This window comes from Peromyscus californicus, unplaced genomic scaffold (assembly GCF_007827085.1).
Source record: "Peromyscus californicus insignis strain IS unplaced genomic scaffold, ASM782708v3 Scaffold_13__1_contigs__length_99412109, whole genome shotgun sequence".
NCBI classification, from domain to species: Eukaryota; Metazoa; Chordata; class Mammalia; order Rodentia; family Cricetidae; genus Peromyscus; species Peromyscus californicus.
In genome coordinates, this window is record NW_026294424.1 from 63,432,664 (window position 1) to 63,452,200 (window position 19,537).

Consider the following 19,537-nt stretch of genomic DNA (forward strand, 5'->3'; position numbering starts at 1 on the left):
GGTGGAATTTTCTGTAGAAGCATTTATCTATTTAGAGAGAATATAGTAAGATTATGTGGGATCTATGCAAGGAAGAACTGTAGTAATAGACTGTAGGTAGCATTTAGACCAGATGAGAGGGAAGCGAGACCCTGAAAATGTAGTGAGTCAATACATTATCTCAATGAAACTGAATAACAGTAGTTAAGGTAAATGAAGGTGTTTCTTTGACTCTGGGTAGAAAAAAAACTCCTGAACTCTCCAAAGGTGCCAAACTGTGTAAGTTTTAACCACATGCACAGAGTCATGAAAGTTTCTGAAAAATATTTATTATAGAGTTAATAAATACTAAGCATAGGATGGTATTTTACTTACAATTTCTCAGAAACATGTCTATTGAGAAAAAGCAGCATCTATCAGCACAGAGACTGTATCTCTTAATATTTCAAAATATTTTAAGTGTTTTAATGCCCCAAGCTGAAAAATCAAAACACCATCCCCACCAAACAGGCTATTAGAGCACTATCCTTGAGTGCTGTTTTGTCTCTCTGCTTAATATTCTCTCAACAGCAATAAAACGGAAGTTATCTCACTGAATTTGAGTGCTAATGCACTTGCAAAAAAAATATGAACAGCAAGCAAGTGGAATCTTGAAAAGCCACATCAGTAGTCTTTAGAAAACTGTCAGAAGGGCAAACAGTCCATAAAATAAGGCACAGGGGTAAGCAACAAGAAGCTGTTGTCCTTCCATGGCCAAGGCTGAAATGAAGATCTTGGAAGCTGAGAGACTGCACCAGATGATGATGAGCAGGGCTGACACAGTTCCAAAGGTGCCCCTGTAGCAGAAACAAAGATGACAGCTGCCTTATGCCTGGGGCTGGGGAGACTGACTCGGAACTGCCCCTGAAAAGCCAGTGGTGCCCCTGTACAGAATATCAGTTTCCATTTCAAAGGTTAATGATTTACCTGGATGAGCTCAAAATACCTCAGCCAGTCAGAAAATATTTCATTAAAATCCACTGTTTACGACTGATATTTTTATATTTTAGTAAATCTAGAACAAGCAAAAGCAGAAACCATTGTAATAATCAGTCCCATTCATCAACATCCCCATTTTATTCCCATTTTGTGTAATGTATTTCTAAATTGTCTGTTATGGTTTGGATTTTTAACCAAGTCTATTTGCTAAATGTTTGGTTGCTAGCTATAGCTAGAAGTGTTAGAGCTAACTTTGGGTAGGGGCAGAACCTAGAGGGAGGAAGTTTAGTCAACCTACACATGCTTCTTATTCTCTTTTCTCCAGGGTACTAAGAGGAGCAGATTTGTTCCACTACAATTTACTCGTCATCATTTCGGCCTTTCCACAGAAGAAAGATAACCATATCCTGAAACTGAGAGCCACAATAAATCTCCCCTCTTTATAAGACGATTCCCTCAAGTATTTTGTCACAGTAGTGAGAATCTAACACACACATTATCCCTTATAATTTCAGGATAAAAAGTCTAAACTGCTAGTGATTTCTTTGTCCCTTAGCATCCAAGTCATTTAAGATGCTCTAAATACCGAAGTCACTGAAAATACCTTTTGACACTTGGAATTTTAAAATGGTACATCATAGTATTATCATCTTGCAAAAACATCAGACAGTTGTAAAACCAAGCTAGACTATTCTGTCAAACTTCTGTATAGGACAGTACAACCATGTGAACAGAACACGTGCTAGAGCCAACAGTTACAAAAACAGTAGTATTTTTCTATGGATAAAACACAATAAAAATAACTCATTCTACTTATGCATTCACAGTGTCCATTTCCTGTCAAATTCCTTTGTTAAATTTGAGTACTCATTGAAAAAAGCAACAATTGGCTCCAGTAATTCTCATGAATGCTACAACAAATAATGAGACCCTAGGTGAACAGACTGAGCATGTTTAAATCACTCTTAGTAATTTCATAGGAATAACTTTTGTGATAACAAAAGTATCATAAGCTTTTTCTTCTCTAACCTGATTATCCTTGTAGTGATAAACTTTCGATATGACAACATCTCTTCCAATGTAGCATTAATAACCTAAGACCTGCATCACCCAAGAAGAAAACGCAAGTCACATCTCCCTTGGACATGAGAGGGTGAGCACAGGGTAAGAGTTTGTTTCCAAGTGTTTTATAGACACGACAGGTGACTTGCAGTGGCTTACTTGTCCCTGAGTGTTAGGGTTATGCATGAGCCTTGGGAAAGTGCTGTGGGAAACGTATCTACAGTTTCCTTATAAATAGTTTAGAATTGCAAATGCTAGATGCCTAAGTGAAGAAAGAAAAGGGGAAAGAAATTGTATTGACTGAGCATGTATGCCGTAAGTTCTCCAGAATTAATATCCTCATCGGGGTTTCTGGGAATTCTCCACTGTGAGGAGTCCAGCTGAGAAATAACAGTTGCTTCTTGCCTTGAAGGCAGATGCCTGGGCACTGAAGTAATTTGTCAGAATTCAGCAGGCATTTACTCTTCCAAAATCAAGTAAATGAATTTTCTGCAGTTGTTATATTACCCATGCCAATAGTTTAGACTGAAGAATGCTACAACTTAAAAGAACTAGTTTTAAATTTTACATGCTTGGGTTTTATTTTTTTTAACCAGTTAAAAAGGAGCAGCATCCCAGCCACTGTGATTTTTTTTTTCTGAATCTATGTGTAACTTTCAGTAAGCATGATTTTCTTCAATTCCATGACAAAATGTTAATAAAACTTCATGATTACCCTGGTCTGGCAGGCCTGGCCAAAGACTGTCCATGTAGGGTCAATTAGTACTGACACTTACTGCAATGAAAAGAAGATAGCACAGCTGGACAAGATGATCATGGGGAGCAAACAGTATCCCAGGACACTGGCCACACAGCCATATGACACCCCTGCAGAACTCATCAAGTTTAATAAGGTGTAAATCCCGAGGCAGCCAATGGCACTCATGCCGTATACATAACCAAACTGGGCTTTTCCTGCCTGAAACAATGCAAAGAAAATGATTAGACATCACAACAGATGAGAAGAAATCAGAATAGTGACAATCCAGAGAGCATTCAAGAATCTACTCAATGCTGCTGGATATCATGGTATTATCACCCGGGTACTGGTTCTGGTTAAAACAAAACAAAACATTGCCTGTGACATAAACTCCAAACAATCACCCTGAATATATGGATCCACATATATTTATGCATGTATGTCTAATATTTGGGATGGGCTACGCATGCTACATAAAAGATAAAATATTGCCAGGACGATTTTTTTATCATACATTTTCTATAGAGAGTATAAAGAGTGAAACACATATATTTGTGTCCCATATTTACTGAATATCTGAATGATTGAGCAAAAGAATAAAACATCTAATATAGTCTTAGACATTTACAAGTAGTATCAAAAATACCCTTAAGATTTTGTTTCAAATTTTAATAAAGGTTTAATATTGAAACAAATAAAATTACCTGAGTTTTTACCTCAAATGTCTAGGATCCTCCATACATAATTTACCCATATTAGAACATCTTGATCTAAAATACTTAGTGTTATAATAAACACTTAAAATTGTCTTCTTGCCTGGTGGTGGTGGCTCATGCTTTTAATGCCAGCACCCGAAAGACAGAAACATGTGGATCTCTGTGAGTTCAAGGCCAGCCTGGTATACAGAGTGGGTTCCAGGATAGCCAAGGCTACACAAAGCAACTCTGCCTCAAAAAATAAAAAGCCCCAGGTCTTGTAGACATTGGACAAGTGCTCTACCACTGAACTACATCCCCAGCCTGGTTTTATGAGAAAGGATCTTTGCAAATATATATATATATATATATATATATATATATATATATATATATATATATATATATATTGCAAATATAAATGTAAAATTTCTGTACTTTATGCCTCCATCTCCTGAGTGCTGGAATGACAGATATGTAGCACAATACCCAGCCCTAATTATACTTTTGTGTTGCTTAAGAACATTGCTTTTCAGATCATACTAATAGCCCTACCAGAACAGTTAAATGAGAATCTCTTTAAATTGTGTGTTGATGTTGGGTAATAAAAAAACATTGGAGTTGCTGTGGTTTGTGTGTTTCCTTAATGCTTATGTGTTAAGGACTCTGAAGCTTGTAGTGCTTTGAGAAGTTGTGGACCCTCTAAGGATGGAATTTAGTAGGGAGAAGTGAAGTCACTAGGAGCATGTTTCTGTGAAGGATACTGGGACCTCCAGGTCCTTCTTATCTCTATCTTTTACTTCTTGGCTGCAAGAGGTAAGCACACTCCTATAGATGATTGTGAGCACACTGCTGTAAATGATTGTGAATCTTACATATCCAGAAGTACTTAATGAATGTGAATATTGTTTCTGAATTTAGTTTTACTTTTACTAATATAATGGATGCAATGGCCTATGAAATGAACTTTTAATTATAGAGGCAGAGTAACACAGAGTTGATTTGGCAGCAATTAAATTCATATTGAAATCTGACATCAGCTAAATGTCCAGTTGGAGTTTTTGGAATGTCGTTGTTGATCTTCATCTATGAACATTAACTCTGACGTTATAACTGCTAATAAAAAAAAATCTAAGGGCTAGTCATATATATCCATATAATTTTAGAACTATAAGAGACCTAAGTTTCTAGTAAACCTTATTTTTTTTTAAAAAAAAGTAAAACCTTTTTGTCTTGAAGCAAAGAAATGGAGGCATAAAAATGTGCAGACAACATTTGATCCCCTCCAGTTAAGATTTCCTCATTTATAATGCTTTGTATCTAAAGCACAGAAGAGGATATTTAAGTGACTTCTCGTAGCCTTACGTATCCAAGAGTGATCTTGATGATGGAATTCACACTGTCTTTTAAGAGATGGTAATCATAATATATCCCACAGAAAAACAAGAGCTGTTAGATTACAAATGACTTGCAAGGAAAAAATGAGTTCATATATTAAACTGATTGTTTCTGACTATTTGATTAATCGGCATGGCCTTGCATAGCAGCTTAATCCAAGATTACTACATTACGGTGAAAAAGAGAAGGGAGCCCTAAGAATAGGTGGGAACTCTGGCTGACAGCATTTGAGTTAGAAAGTGTTCCCGTTTTATGAACTGCAAGGAAGGCGGTTGTTAATACTGCACTGTTGTCCTGGATGAGAAGGATGTGATCACTGGTCACACAGAAACTAGATTTTATTCAATATCTTGGCAGGCTTGTATTACAAATTTAATAAAGGAAATTAGAACATGTACTTTATAAAACACATTTGAAAGTTATAGCTGTATTAAAAGAAACTGCTTTTGTATGTTTGTGGGGGGGGTGCTGTGTATGTTTGTTTGTGTATGTGTTCATGTATGTGTATGAATGTGTGTGTGCAGGTCACCTTTTATTCTGAGACAAGATGTCTCACTGATCCCATTCCTCACAGACTGTCTAAGCTTCTGACTAGTGAGCATCATGGTCCCCTGTGCTGGGGTTATTACCATGTATCTCTAAACCCAGTTTTTATGTGATGGGATCCAAGCTCCTGTCCTAATGCTTCTTAGAAAGCAAATTTCTTCTTCTTCTTTTTTTTAAAAGAAATTGTTTCAATATTATCTCTGATGGAGACAAAGCCTGAAATGTCAGGTTAGCTGTTGGAAGCTACCAGAAGCAATGTGGCTCCCAGAGCCACACAGAAAAGAAGGGGTCCTGTGAGATCTGTTTCGTTCATGATGCTGCCATCTGCTGGCTTCATTGGGTTTAGCACCGTCAAGGTTTTCTGCCATATGTGATCAAAATTAATTCCAAGTTCTGCAAAAAGAAAATAAATAGTCTAAGGTAAATATAGGAAACAAAAGAGTTCTATTATTGCAAAGTTAGTGTACCTATTCTTTTGCATGGCATCTTAACATGATTGATCTACTTGATTTTCATAATCTAAATCTCAAGTTTGAGGTAATATACCATGAGCAAACAACACACCCAAAGAAACAGTTTAAAGAAAAAAAAATCTCTATTGAGGAAATTTCTATCTGGTTCACGCAGGAAAACATTAATACTATTTAAAAACATGGGAATTGACATACAGTAAAACCTATCATTGTGGCTAACAGACTAAATGTGTCTCAATTGCCCCTTCAGATATTTCCTCCCCCTACATTTCCGACTCCTAGTACTTCTGGAATCATGCCATACCACCGATGGCATAACTTGTTAATAACACTCAGTTTAGGTCTAGCGTTTTCTTTCATTCTGCCTAATAAGGATATTAACTTTGCTCTAAATTGATAAAACTCCACAAGGAAGAAAGAGAAGGACTCTTTTTGCAGAGAGCAGTAACCACGATGTACATGCAGATGTTTATAAATCAATGCATTGTAGGATTAAATCAATATACTCAAAGATTAAATACTAAGGACAAGTTAATCTTTTTTCTTTCTATGAGTGAGAGTATTAGAATAGAATCATCTCACTAAAGCAAGCTCTGATTGATTGCTCAGGCTTTACTGGCCTCTCAAGATCTATAAGCATTGGTCTCATATATATATATATATATATATATATATATATATATATATATATGATAAAGATATTGTCAATGCATTCCTATTTTATACACCAGATGTCTGAAATTTAAAAGGTTAAGTAACTTTCAGAGTCTAAAAGCAAGAAGTAGAAAATCTACATTTCCACGTTGGCCAATCTCACTCCTGCAAAACATTGAGAAGTCAGGTTCCTGTGCAGCTAATCTATCGATCATCTATCTGTCTGTCTGTCTGTCTATCTATCTATCTATCTATCATCTATCTAATTTATTACATTTTTCTATAAGAAAGGCTCCCTTTCTAAACTCAACTGTACATCTACCTATCTATCTATCTATCTATCTATCTATCTATCTATCTATCTATCTATCTATCATCTACCTATCTATAATCATCTATCTATTCCATCTTTCCTATGGGAAAGGCTACACTTCCTAAATTCAACTGTACTTCCAAGCATGTACAAATATCTCTGGTCAGATTATAAGAATAGTTGAGCTATTTATTATTTAGAGACACTGGGTACTAGTCAAAGTATCTCCCGTTAAGCCACATCTCCATCCTCAGATTTTTTTTAATGGTGGCTAGTGCCAATTAAATATTTTCCAATGTTGACATTTTGAACAAGAAAGATTTTTAATGATCGTCATGCCATGGAGGGGCCTTCCTTTAACAATTTAGAAATTGTCAGAGGGTCAGGGGGCACCTGAGTGAGTTGGAATAGAGAGTTAAACTTTTACATATACAGTCTCCTGTAGCTAGAAATTTCTCTGGTCCTGCCTAGGCCCTGTAGTCCTGTGGTCTGCTTATAAAATAATCACACAGAGGCTTAATGTAATTTATAACCACTTGGCCATTAGCTCAGGCCTACCACTGATTAGCTCTTACATTTAAACTCAGCCCGTTTCTGTTAATCTATATGTTGTCACATGTCCTGTGGCTTTACCTGTGTGCCATTACATGCTGCTCCCTGGATGGTGGGCTGGTGTCTCTTGACTCAGCCTTCCTCTTCCCAGAATTCTCCTTGTCTGTTTATCCCACCTATACTTCCTGCCTGGTTACTGCCAATCAGCATTTTATTTATCAACCAATGAGAGCAACACAGATCAACAGCATACAGAGCGATATTCACAGCAGTCTCCTGGTTGAAATTTGTTATCCTAAGCATGGGGCAGGGGACTACTTAACCTACTGGGGACATAGGTTAGAGTTAAAGCAGTGGTTTCACATGTGTGAGGATTTGTACCCCAGCAGTGGGTTAGGAAAGAAAGATAAAGATTGAGAAAAATAAACATTACTAAACAGTGAGTGACTAAAAGCATGCATATAAGTAACATTATACAGGCTGAGCAGGTTGTGGTTGGGAATATTTATGTATGTACATATATGCATGGAACAGCAATTAATGAAAAAGGAGTCCATGAATTTGAAAGAGATCAAGGAAGGATACATGACAGGGTTTGGAGGGAGGAAAGGGGAAATGATCTAATTATACTATAATCTCAAAAAATAAAAAGAAGTAATTTTTAAAAAGTGAGTAGAGTTAGCCAGGCAGTGGTGGCACAAGCCTTTAATCCCAACACTTGGGAGGCAGAGCCAGGCAGATCTCTGTGAATTCGAGGCCAGCCTGGTCTACAGGACGAGATCCAGGACAGGCACCAAAAGTACACAGAGAAACCCTATCTTGAAAAAAAAAAAAAAAGAAAAAAGAAAGAAGAAAAAAAAGTGAGTAAGTTGAGTACAATTTTGTTTCCACGTGTTTCCTTTATTTTCAGTGTGTTGTATCTTCTGACCATGTACACTGGAGGAGATGAATAGTTCAACAACCTTAAAATGGGTTAAGAGTTTAATAATTTTTTTCTCTCACATATTACATTCTGAATGCAGTTTCCTCTCCATCCGCCCCTCCCAGTCCTCTCCCACCCCCATCCACTCTTCCTCCTTTCTCTTCAGAAAAGGGAAGACCTCCCATGAATATCAACTAAAGATGGCATATCAAGTTGCAGTAAGACTGGGCACCACCCCTCATATTAAGGATGGATGAGGCAGCCCACTAGGAACAAAAGGGTCCCCAAAGAGTTAGAGACAGCTCCTGCTCCCACTGTTAGGTGTCTCACAAGAACACCAAGTTACACAAGCATAACATAAATGCAGAGGACCTAGGTCAGTTTCATGCAGACCCCCTGATTGTCTGTTCAGTCTCTGTGAGCCCCTAGGAACCCAGTTTAGTTGATTCTGTGGGTTTTCTTTGGAGCCCTTGACCCCTCTTGTTCCTACAATCCTTCCTGCCCTTCTTTGGCAGGATTCCCCAATCTCTAACTAAGGTTTGGCTGTGAGACCCCACATCTGTTTCCATCAGTTGCTAGGTGAAGCCTCTCTGGATATAATTGTGGTAGGTGCCTGTCTACGAGTATAGCAGAATATCATTAGAGTTCATTATTTTTTTCTGGTCCTGTTTGGGTCTATCCTGGGTCTCTGGGCTATCCAGTCTCTGTGTTCTGGCCCTCTAGGTAGTCAGGGATGGGCTTGCTCTAGTGGCATGGGTCTCAGGCTGGACCAGTCATTGGTTGGCCACTCCCATAATTTCTGTGACACCTTTACCCGAGCACATCTTGTAGGAAGGACAAATTGTAAGTTGATGGTTTTGTTGCTGGGTTGGTGTCCCAATCCCTCTACTGAAGCTCTTTCTGGTTACAGAAGATGGTCAGGTCAAGTTCTGTAACTCCAATTACAATGAGTCTTTTCTATAGTCACCCTTGTAGATCCCTAGGAGTTTCCATTGCACTTGGTTTTTTAAATAGTAGAAGACCATAAAAATTAGAAATATCACAGTTTAAATTAAATTTATAACAGGCTTATGTCACTTTCAAGTTTCATTTTCAGTTTTTATTACAAGTAAGTGCCTTTGGTATAAAATACATTTTTTTTTCCTTAAGAAAGTAGGAGTAGTTTTTTCTGAAAAAAAAAACTCAGAAAAAAATGCTTTTTGCAATATCATTGTTGATTTCCACCATTTATTTAATGGCATAATTAAGGTCTGCACACCTTTCAATACGGAGTCATGAAATCATGAATGAATATAGGATATAGTAAATATTTTCGTGAAAAAATATTTTATGTTTTCAACAGAGTATTTATATCCCAAATATTTTGTTTTCAAATTTATTACAAAGTGTTCATTGTAGGGGCCCCAACACAGCACCTCAGCGTGTAAAGCAGAAGATGGAACTGCTAAAAAACTTGAATGTAAAATTTATTGTTTTGCTGTCATCTAGTGGTAGGCAAGTATATGACATGAAGTACAAAAGTGAATTAAGATCTTCATTTTTACATAAATTACGGCACTGACCTTACAGATGTAAGTATCAGCCTGTGCTACAAGGAGAAAACAACAAATACCAGTAACTTTTCTAGTTTGGCAGGCTAAGGCTCACCATTATCCTAGGATGAACATTTATTTTTTTACTTTATATTGTATGTCTCATCTATGAAAATATGAAACAAAAATATTACTTTAAAATCTGGGCATCTTTTTTTTTTTTTTTTTTTTTTTTTGGTTTTTCGAGACAGGGTTTCTCTGTGTAGCTTTGCGCCTCTCCTGGAACTCACTTGGTAGTCCAGGCTGGCCTCGAACTCACAGAGATCCGCCTGGCTCTGCCTCCCGAGTGCTGGGATTAAAGGCGTGCGCCACCACCGCCCGGCTAAAGGGTTTTTTTTTTTTTTTGGTTTTTCGAGACAGGGTTTCTCTGTGTAGCTTTGCGCCTTTCCTGGAACTTGCTTTGGAGACCAGGCTGGCCTCGAACTCAAAGAGATCCTCCTGGCTCTGCCTCCCGAGTGCTGGGATTAAAGGCGTGCGCCACCACTGCCCGGCAAATCTGGGCATCTTTAAGGAAACTGATACAAATGTTGTGCTGATCTAGAGAGTCTGGTTCTAAAAATGCTGCTGCAATTGGAAAAAAAACTCTCCAAGCAATGTCAATCTTAATTTTAAAATATAAATACTGAAATTTCTATATGTCCCCAAAGACCTATGAGAATATTATATTGAAAATAAGAAAGAAAAAAGATTTATTCAAATATATCTTCTGGACAGTTATTAATATGCTTCTATCTAAATATATCTTAAAATAAGGAAAGGAAAACTAATTTAATTCTACTATGGCAAAAAGCACAAAAATGGGAAGAAATAAAAACAATCAATATACATGAAAAAATCTCAGACTTCTAGTAATATAAAATACAAAGTATTCATCTTTCCTTTTATACTATCAAATGACATAGATATTGCATATTTGACTATAACAGTACAGTAGAAAGTTCACTTTTTGTCAGGTCAACTGATAATGTTCCAAGTGCCTTCTGACCAAATTTTCCCACTGTTACAGACAGTGCATTCCCAAAGAATGCACAGGCTAAAAGATTTTAACTATGATGTTAATCACAATATTACTTACTGTAGGTTACAACCTTTAAGGTATGTTTAAATTGTGGCACCTGAGTTTTATAAGATGATTATAAATCATGTTTCTAACATTTAATGTCTTCAAAAAACTAATATATAGAAATGTTCATGAAGCCGGGCAGCAGTGGCACACGCCTTTAATCCCAGCACTCAGGAGGCAGAGCCAGGTGGATCTTTGTGAGTTCCAGGTCAGCCTGGTCTACAGAGCAAGATCCAGAACAGGCAACAAAACAACACAGAGAAACCCTGTCTCAAAAAGCCAAAAAAAAAAAAAAAAAAAAAGAAAAGAAAAAGAAATGTTCATGATACAATAACTGAAAATAAGACCATATGTGATTGTATGACTCAACTTTATTTTAAAAATACTCAAAACAAATATTTTCATTGAAAAATAGTATTTCCCTTTAGAGTAACTAGGTGTTTATATACATAATATGTACACACATAAAAAAATAGAATAATAGCTGGAAAGAAACATTTGAATGTTTCATGGTAGTTAATCCTTAGATACAAGATTTTAACTACCTTATGTATTAATTCATATATTTCTATATTTTCCAATATGTATAGTGAATGCACTTAGGTGATTGATGGGTCTTTTAGGGCAAAAAATGTTGGTAGAACCAACCATATTTAGTGAAAATAGTTTATGAGTTTCAGTTACTTAGTAATTGCAGAGGAGAAATAGAAGGAGCTGATTAGACATAACTGATCACAAAGCTTAATAGCTTCTATGGTACTAAGAGATCTATTACCTAATTTTCTGCATTGTTCAGAATTATTTAAATCTTTCTCTTGTTTACCTTTTTGGGCAAAGAAAGAAGGCTGTGTTAACTCCAGGTAGTTATTGAATTCAAATGAGGTAAACAGTACTTACTATGGAAAATATTGGTAATTAGAGTCTTCATTTTCATCTAACTCCACTTAGAGCCGGTGTGGGTACAGAGGACTGGCAGGGGGCTACCACTGAGCATTTATGCTTCATTCTCTAATGTAAATCTGGTAGAGTTTTAAGTTCTTTCTTGGGGTTGTTACCTCCAGCAAAAACTCAACATAGATATAGAATGCCTGGGTATGAAGAAAAATGAATATAAAGTTCCTGAAATCTATCTGGACCTCCAGCTCCAAGAGTCCTGGGTTTCCTTCCTAAGAACATTGTTATGAACTGGAACTGTATTCTCCTTCACTTGGCTTTTCCAAGATGATCAGAGAGAGCTCATGAGAGACAGAGAAAAAAAAAGTGTTTGGCTTGCCTCCACGCCAACCACAGAGAAACATTAATTTGAGAAACTATCTCACTTGCTCTCAGGCAAACAGCAAAGAATAAAATAATACTGTTATGAAGTACACCCTTAGAGGTTTGGAAAGTGTTGCTACTTTGATATAAACACCTTTCCATAACATGTCTTTCCTATTTATGCCAGGCCAGAGTCCAAATCTAGGAAACAGTGAAGGAGCATTCAATAATAGCAACAATTTCCCAGCAACAGAACAAACATGCTTAGAAACTTCATCCAATAATGCAACAAACTTGCAGTCGTTTGGGCGTATGTGTCTTGGTTTGGAAGAGTCCTGTTAACTGTGCAGTAACTGCACACAAAGCAGTGTCCGCAACATTGAGGCAGAGCATGCTAAGTCCTGATTACTGCAGTAGTTTCCAGAGCTGTGCACACCCTAAGAACAACACTTCCTTAACTTGCCTTCTAGCAAAGGAGGCTCTTCATCAAAACCGTCCACTGAAGGAGATTGTGGATAATAGTCTGAGTTAGATGCTGGCTGAAAGAGCTGCCCTGCATAACTCGATGACAGGAGCATCTCTGCTGGAACAGAAGAGGAAGGCGGACGCTGCTCAGTGGCTTGTGTTCTAGGAAATTAAAAATGCCTATATTTTACATACAAGAAAGGAATATCCTAACAAACGAAGGAAGGGAGGTACAATTTTCCTCTTAAGGACTTCACCTGATTCTAAGGGTTGCTTACCAATGAAATAATGAACCTGCTTAAAAGTTAAATTTAACTAAAAAAAATTGAAGTAAGGGGTCATGAAAAAGCTTCTATAATAATGATCTACAGTAAGATTATTAATCAAGCATATGCAATATGCTGGGCACTGTCCCTTTTTTCTCACTTAAAACTCTGTATGGTCAAAATGCTCTTTAAATACCATTTTACAGAAGAGTAAATAGAATTTCAAAAGTAAATGACCCTCAGCGTCATGCTTGGGTTTCTGAAATGAAGTTTTAGGAGCAGAGCTCTGCTCCCTACATAGGAAACCTTTCTCTCTGCTCTTCATGAGGGAATTATCAATATTAAAGCTTCTAGAAGCCCCCAGAACTGGCTAATAAAAATCAGAACTTAATTGTATCATCAAGCCAAATGTAATCAAAATCTATAAAATCAGTTTTGTTCACAGAGAAATGTGCTCTCCATTACTGACTATTACCAGAAAATTGCTGTTCCTCAAATTATCCATGAGTGCCTAGAGCACCTTGCTAACTATGTGAGTTGCTAACTTCTGCAACTCTTCTTACAATGAGCAATCTGCTTTTGCCAAAGAACAATGTTTTTACATGTCCATGAATGTGTATTTTGTTTTATCATGTGCTTAAGAAACTTGAAAAATATTTGATCCTTGTAAATAGCTTGTAGTAGTGCTAGAGGATGGAAGAAAGAAAAATAAGAGACTATATGAAATTAGTTCATTTTTCACAGTTTTTAGTTGCAGTAAGGAAAAGAAAAATCAGTAACTATCACTTTTTTTTCATTTTTTTGTTTTACTTTGTTTTTTTCCAAACACCCATAAATGAATATAGAGTTCAACATTCTAACCTTTGGAAATCTTGAGATCTTTTTATTTTTTTAATTTATTTATTATAATTATAAAAAATACATAAAATATTTTTACAAAATACTTTTGGCAATTTTCTCTTATGATTATTCTTAATGTACATTCCACAAAATCATATTCAATTCTAAGTATTTAACCTTGACCAAAAAATTGCCTATCTTGGCAAATAAAACCATAGAGATAGAGGGAAGAGTCATGTCATCATTCATTAACCCAATACCGGCTTGTTAAAGGCAGAGATGTAATCTAATACTTTTGAATCCCTACAGCATGCATGCTGATTACTATAGCTATCCCACTTATATGAACTATTACTCATGTTTTTCAATGTGGGCTGGAACCAGAGCTTATACCTGGGCCAAGTTCAGCCACATTGTTGCAGTGTAATCATGAACTTTTCTCATGCAGTTGAGTTAACATCTATCACTTTGTCATCTTGATTTCGGAAAAATGTTGATAAGAATAATCAAATGGGGGAAATGTTGGCTTGGTGGAATGAGAGATCTCAAGAATAAAGCTTTAGCTTCCTCATATCGGACTTTTATATTATAGTTTAAATAAAAGATACTACTCCAGTAGAAATGCCACTTGGAAATGGATAAAAGGAATAGGGATTTAAAGGCACTGTGATCCTTTCTGTGAAACAGGGCACTTGAGATGAAAAGCCTATCACATTTTCTCATTTTCCATCATTACACTAACCATTCTGAAATGGCCTTGTAGTTCACGTACTCACTCAACCTCAAGCACTGTTTGGCATTTCTTTATCTCTCAAAGTATAAGTCATAAAAGGTGCAATGGGATACAGTTTCGTATACTCACCATTTGAAGTTGTAGAAACATTACACAACAGTGCCTTTCCCTTTCGGTTAGAACACTGCTCAGTAATGAGTGCAGCACCTATTGCTCGTGTGTGTAGGATGATCAGTTGATAAGCACAGATGATCGGTTAATAGGAACATGGTCCGAACTTCCCTAGACAGAGGTAAAACTGAACACCTTCCATTCACCCTCATGAAGATTCAATCAAACAACCTGAGACCCCAAACTTCAAGCCTGTTTCTTACTAGCTGACTATGGTGGTTAATATTTCCTGTCAGGAAGATGGACTGAGAGTCAACAAAGAGACAAACATCTGGGCACATGTGTGAGGGAGGGAGATTCTAGATGGATTAATTGAGGGAGAAATACACACTCTAACTTAGGGCTGTGGCACTCTCTGGGCTGCAGTACCCTACTCTGAACAAAAGGATACAGCGATGTGAACACCAGCATTCATCTCTCCTTTTGTTTCTTGACTGTGGCATGATGTGACCAGTAATCTCAAACTACTGCCTCTATGACTCCCCTTCCATTCCATGATGGGCTTGATGGACTGTAGCCTCAAGCCATGAGTCAAAGAAAAATAAACAACAACAAAAAAATAAAGTCTTCCTGCCTTAAGTTGTTTGTGTGATATTTTTGTGACAGCAACAAGAAAAATAACTGATTAATAACCTTGAAAAAGTATCAATTTATCTCTTTGGCTAGTTTCTCAAAAGTAGTAGTTATCTCATAGGGTTGCTCAGGGTTCCAGTGACATGCTTAATAAAGCTCAAGGCAGTCCATAACACAAAAAGAGTACACAGTAAATGTTAATTGTCATGGGAGTTGAGAGACATGATACTTATTCCAGTTCTCCTACCTACACCCACAAAACTATGTACAGAAAAGCAGCAGAGCAACCCAAACCATAGGATAACAGGTTGCTTTACAAAGTTATATCTATCTAACATTTAAATAATAGTTTTTCTTTAAGATACATTTTTTGTACATCACTGCAATTGTTCTTTATAAAAATTACACAAAGTACATATCTTTATGTCTCAGCTGAAGAAAAAAAAAGCTGTCTTCCTATATCACAGAGCTAAACAGTGCTAGCCAGCAGAAACTTTCCTCAGTTTGCAGGGTTTTCTTTTCTTTTTCTTCCTTCCTTCCTTCCTTCCTTCCTTCCTTCCTTCCTTCCTTCCTTCCTTCCTTCCTTCCTTCCTTCCTTCTTTAATTTTCTTTGTCACTAATAAAAAACAAATACTAAATTCTTCATCATTTCCCTTTTTTTAAATTCAAGTTAAGATTTTGCTCTCTCTCTCTCTCTCTCTCTCTCTCTCTCTCTCTCTGTGTGTGTGTGTGTGTGTGTGTGTGTGTGTGTGTGTGTGTGTGTGTGTGTGAGCATGTTGAAGCCAGTGGTCAATGTTGAGGGTCTTCCTCAATAGATTTCTACTCTCTGCCTTATGTTTTTAAGATGGGGAATCTCTCAGTGGCCAGGAGCTTACTGATTTGTCTAAAATGTCTAGCTACCAAGCCTCAGAAGATTTTTGACCACCACCTCCTCCATGTTGTATTACAGATGCATATCATTTCATTCAACTTTTCCACATGATTTCTGGAGATCTCAACTTAGATTTTCATGGTTTTGTGGAAAGTACTATACCAACTAAGCCATCTCACCAGACCTTCAAGTTAAATTCATCTCCAATACCTAATACATCCTAAGATATGTTTATGTCAATACTGTCGTGGCACTTTTCATAATATTCACATATTGAAATTCTTATTTTATTGTACAACTCCTCAAAATCGTATCCCTGTAACGGAAACGACTTTCTAGCTCCATTCTAAAAATGTATCCTTATAGCACAGATAAATGTAGCTCTCACCCATCATTGAAGATGCTTCTTGTAGAAGCAGACAAGACTATTACAGAATTTCATAACTGATCAAAACGTTGAGAATTGACTGTGGGGTGCCCAACTCCGCCTGATACATTTACAGTGCAACTCCTACATCTAAGACTAAAAGAACATTTCAGAAGAGGTGGGCAGAAAGATTTCAGGAGCCAGAGAACATCTGCTGCAACATAGTGTCATCTATGTATGACAGAAAGTAACATCCATGAAAATTCAGCAATATGATTGCCTAAGCAAGATCATAATGGCAACACCAGTTGACACGCCATCATGAATAAAGGAAAGGCTCCACCCCTAGATCAAGACCTACAGGCAACCAAGGTCTGCTGAGAGAGGGATCATCAGTTTTATTCAGGGATGATCTCCCTGATAAATTGTCTAATACCAAGTGATCAACATTAAACACATTTGCTTAAGAGACCAACCCCAAATGGACTCAGCAGATTCAAGTACACACATGTGTGCATTGTGTGTGTGTGTGTGTATGTGTGTATGTGTGTGTGCTCGCACATGCGCATGTGTGTATGCAATATTAACTATTCAAGAAGAGGTCACGAATTTGAGAGAGATTGGGGGGGGTGACACCAGAGGTGGCCTGGAAGTGATGTGACTTCACTACACATGTAGAAAATTCTCATTTTCTTAAAAATAAGTAAAAACTATAAAAGACCTTGGATTTCATCGTCACCTTGGTTTTGTAGTGGTCTTAATTTCTGAGAGAAATTAGACAAAATAAATGTTTTTAAATAGATGAAATCCATTTTTAGTGTCCAGATAACTATCAGGTAAAAGGCTCTTATTTAATCATTATTTTTAAAAGAATAAATAAAACATTAATGTGACATGAGCACCAAGTGAAAAAAACATTTACAGAAAATCCTGGTAACTTATCTGTCCTTTCTTGTCATTTAGTGGGGGATACATCATTGACAACTGCTCAGTTAACTTTGTCTTCCCTCGGGAGAACCTACCTATCAGGAACTAACTGACAGAACCCTGACATTTCTAAAAATGGGAGTATGTTTACTCACTATAAGTTACTTACTCTCTGGATCCATAAAGATTTCCATAAGCATTGGAATCATTATAGCTCTGCTCCTGATTATCAATCGTATAATTAGATTGGTAAAAGTCAATGTCATACTCTCCCAAGTTCGACATCCTGAAAAATTAAGAGTTTGTTTTTTACTTAGTTTGTTAGCCAATTAAACTTTTCCAAATATATACAAAGATTAACTGATGGTGTTGTTATAGTTATCTTCCTATCAAAGGAGACTGTATTTGGAAGAATAAATTAACTATGAAGGGAAAAGCAGGAAATATATGCTAGAAAGTCACTTACAAAACCTGTCAACATCAACTACTTTATCAAGTTTTCCCATTTTTCTCATTGTGACTATAAGCTGTCTTCAGTTTTTCTAAAAGAAACAACCAACATTCTTCCCTCACATACCTCATTCTTAGCAGTTTAGAGAAACGTTTTAAACTTGGTGTGGTGCATATCTACAAATTTATCCTAAGCAATGAAAGTTTCTTATTTTAAAAAAGAGATGTACAAGTACACAGGCATGCACACATACACACACACATACATGCACACACACACACACATACATGCACACACACACATAAACACACAAAAAACCACAAAGAGGGCAGAAAGTAACAGCTGATGCTATCAATATTTTAATTTTCCCAGAGACATAAATTTTACTAAACATCTTCTTACTCGCCTAAACAAAAAATAAGCATTTATAAAATATTTCCTAATTCTACTTGAGAGTTCTTATTAACTATCTGGAACATTTTCTTTCTTTTGCCCAAGATGCTACCCATGGGTTCTGGATGAGTCATAGAAGACAAGACTCTGTACTGCCAGGCTAAGGACACAGTTCTTTTACCTAAACTCACTACTTAGCTTCTAGGCACTTCTGATAATTCAGGGTAGATGACCTTGACTCATACGAAAGCCAGAAACACCAGATGGAAAAAGAACAAAATGAGATGAAGAGGAGACAGAAGAAGGTATTAGAAAGGCAAGATGGCTATTTGAGTAAAAATTCTAGAAGAGAGCAGAGACATTTGGATTTTTAATCCTATGCTTTTGACAACCATTTTTATTTTAAAAGAGTGAAACTGGAAAGCACTGGGAGTAATCCATATAAGTAGGGCCATCTGTGGAATACTGCCAATAATGAATTTTAAATTTTAAATGTGTAAAAAGCAGCCTTAACTCTTAAGAGCTCCATTAATCAGAAATATTCAACTCATAATTGTTAAATATATCAATTATTCATTTTGGTAAAATATAGAGAGCTTTGCTAAAGGTGGATGTATCAACTCATACAACTGATTTTATAAATAGGGATTTTTCATTAGTGATGTTCATGAAGTAGCTATGAGTTATGAAAACTAAAATCAAGACCTAGCAATGAGTCTTCTAACAAATTATGATATAAATCAAATATTAAATATAAAATAAATACTAAAACTTAATAACACAAGTTTCTCAGCCCATAAAAGCTGTTACTATGAAGCATAGAGAGGGATTTCTCTCGAGAATACACTCATTTTAGGCAACCTGCCAAGCTTCATGCAACAGCTATTTGAGTTCTTGCATAACCCCTTCTCGTATTTTATTTAAATGCTAAATGTTTTAGAGGGATCGACAGACCAGACACGTACCTGTCTCTTGGTATGCTATGAGGGAAGATCCTCCAACAAAGGGAGCTGTGGTCGGGAAATCTAAACAACTCGGTGGGTGAAAAGATGACGCACTGACTATATATAAAAGTTTCTAAATTTGTACTCGGACACGGTGGCTGACATGGCCAAGAAAGCAAGGCTGCCAACAGCCAAACGCAGTATCTCGTGACACTCTTTATAGTTTGCAAAACACAACAAGCCACATGCAGACATAAATCTGATAATGTGGAGAAATCAATCCAGTATCCTTTTGTGCAGGGCCACTAAACTT

At 36.7% G+C, this 19,537-nt stretch overlaps 1 protein-coding gene across 1 annotated transcript; it reads right to left on the minus strand.

Annotated features, from left to right (window-relative positions):
* Positions 1 to 298: 298 nt before the first annotated feature.
* On the minus strand, positions 299 to 19,321 carry Yipf7 (Yip1 domain family member 7). Its single transcript, XM_052735070.1, has 6 exons — positions 19,246 to 19,321; positions 17,606 to 17,722; positions 12,687 to 12,850; positions 5,645 to 5,790; positions 2,796 to 2,977; positions 299 to 815 (listed from the first exon to the last, which is right to left on the minus strand). The coding sequence occupies exons 2-6, from the start codon at positions 17,719 to 17,721 to the stop codon at positions 653 to 655; spliced, it is 771 nt and encodes a 256-aa protein (XP_052591030.1). The 5' UTR covers position 17,722; positions 19,246 to 19,321; the 3' UTR covers positions 299 to 652.
* Between the last annotated feature and the right edge of the window lie 216 nt (positions 19,322 to 19,537).

Coding starts and splice junctions, on each gene's coding strand:
- Yipf7 (XM_052735070.1), bottom strand. CDS start 17,721: ATGTCGAACTTGGGAGAGTATGACATTGACTTTTACCAATCTAATTAT. Junction 12,851..17,605: donor AATCTTTATGGATCCAGAGA/GTAAGTAACTTA, acceptor TTAATTTCCTAG/AACACAAGCCACTGAGCAGC. Junction 5,791..12,686: donor AGAGCCTCCTTTGCTAGAAG/GCAAGTTAAGGA, acceptor TTCTTTTTGCAG/AACTTGGAATTAATTTTGAT.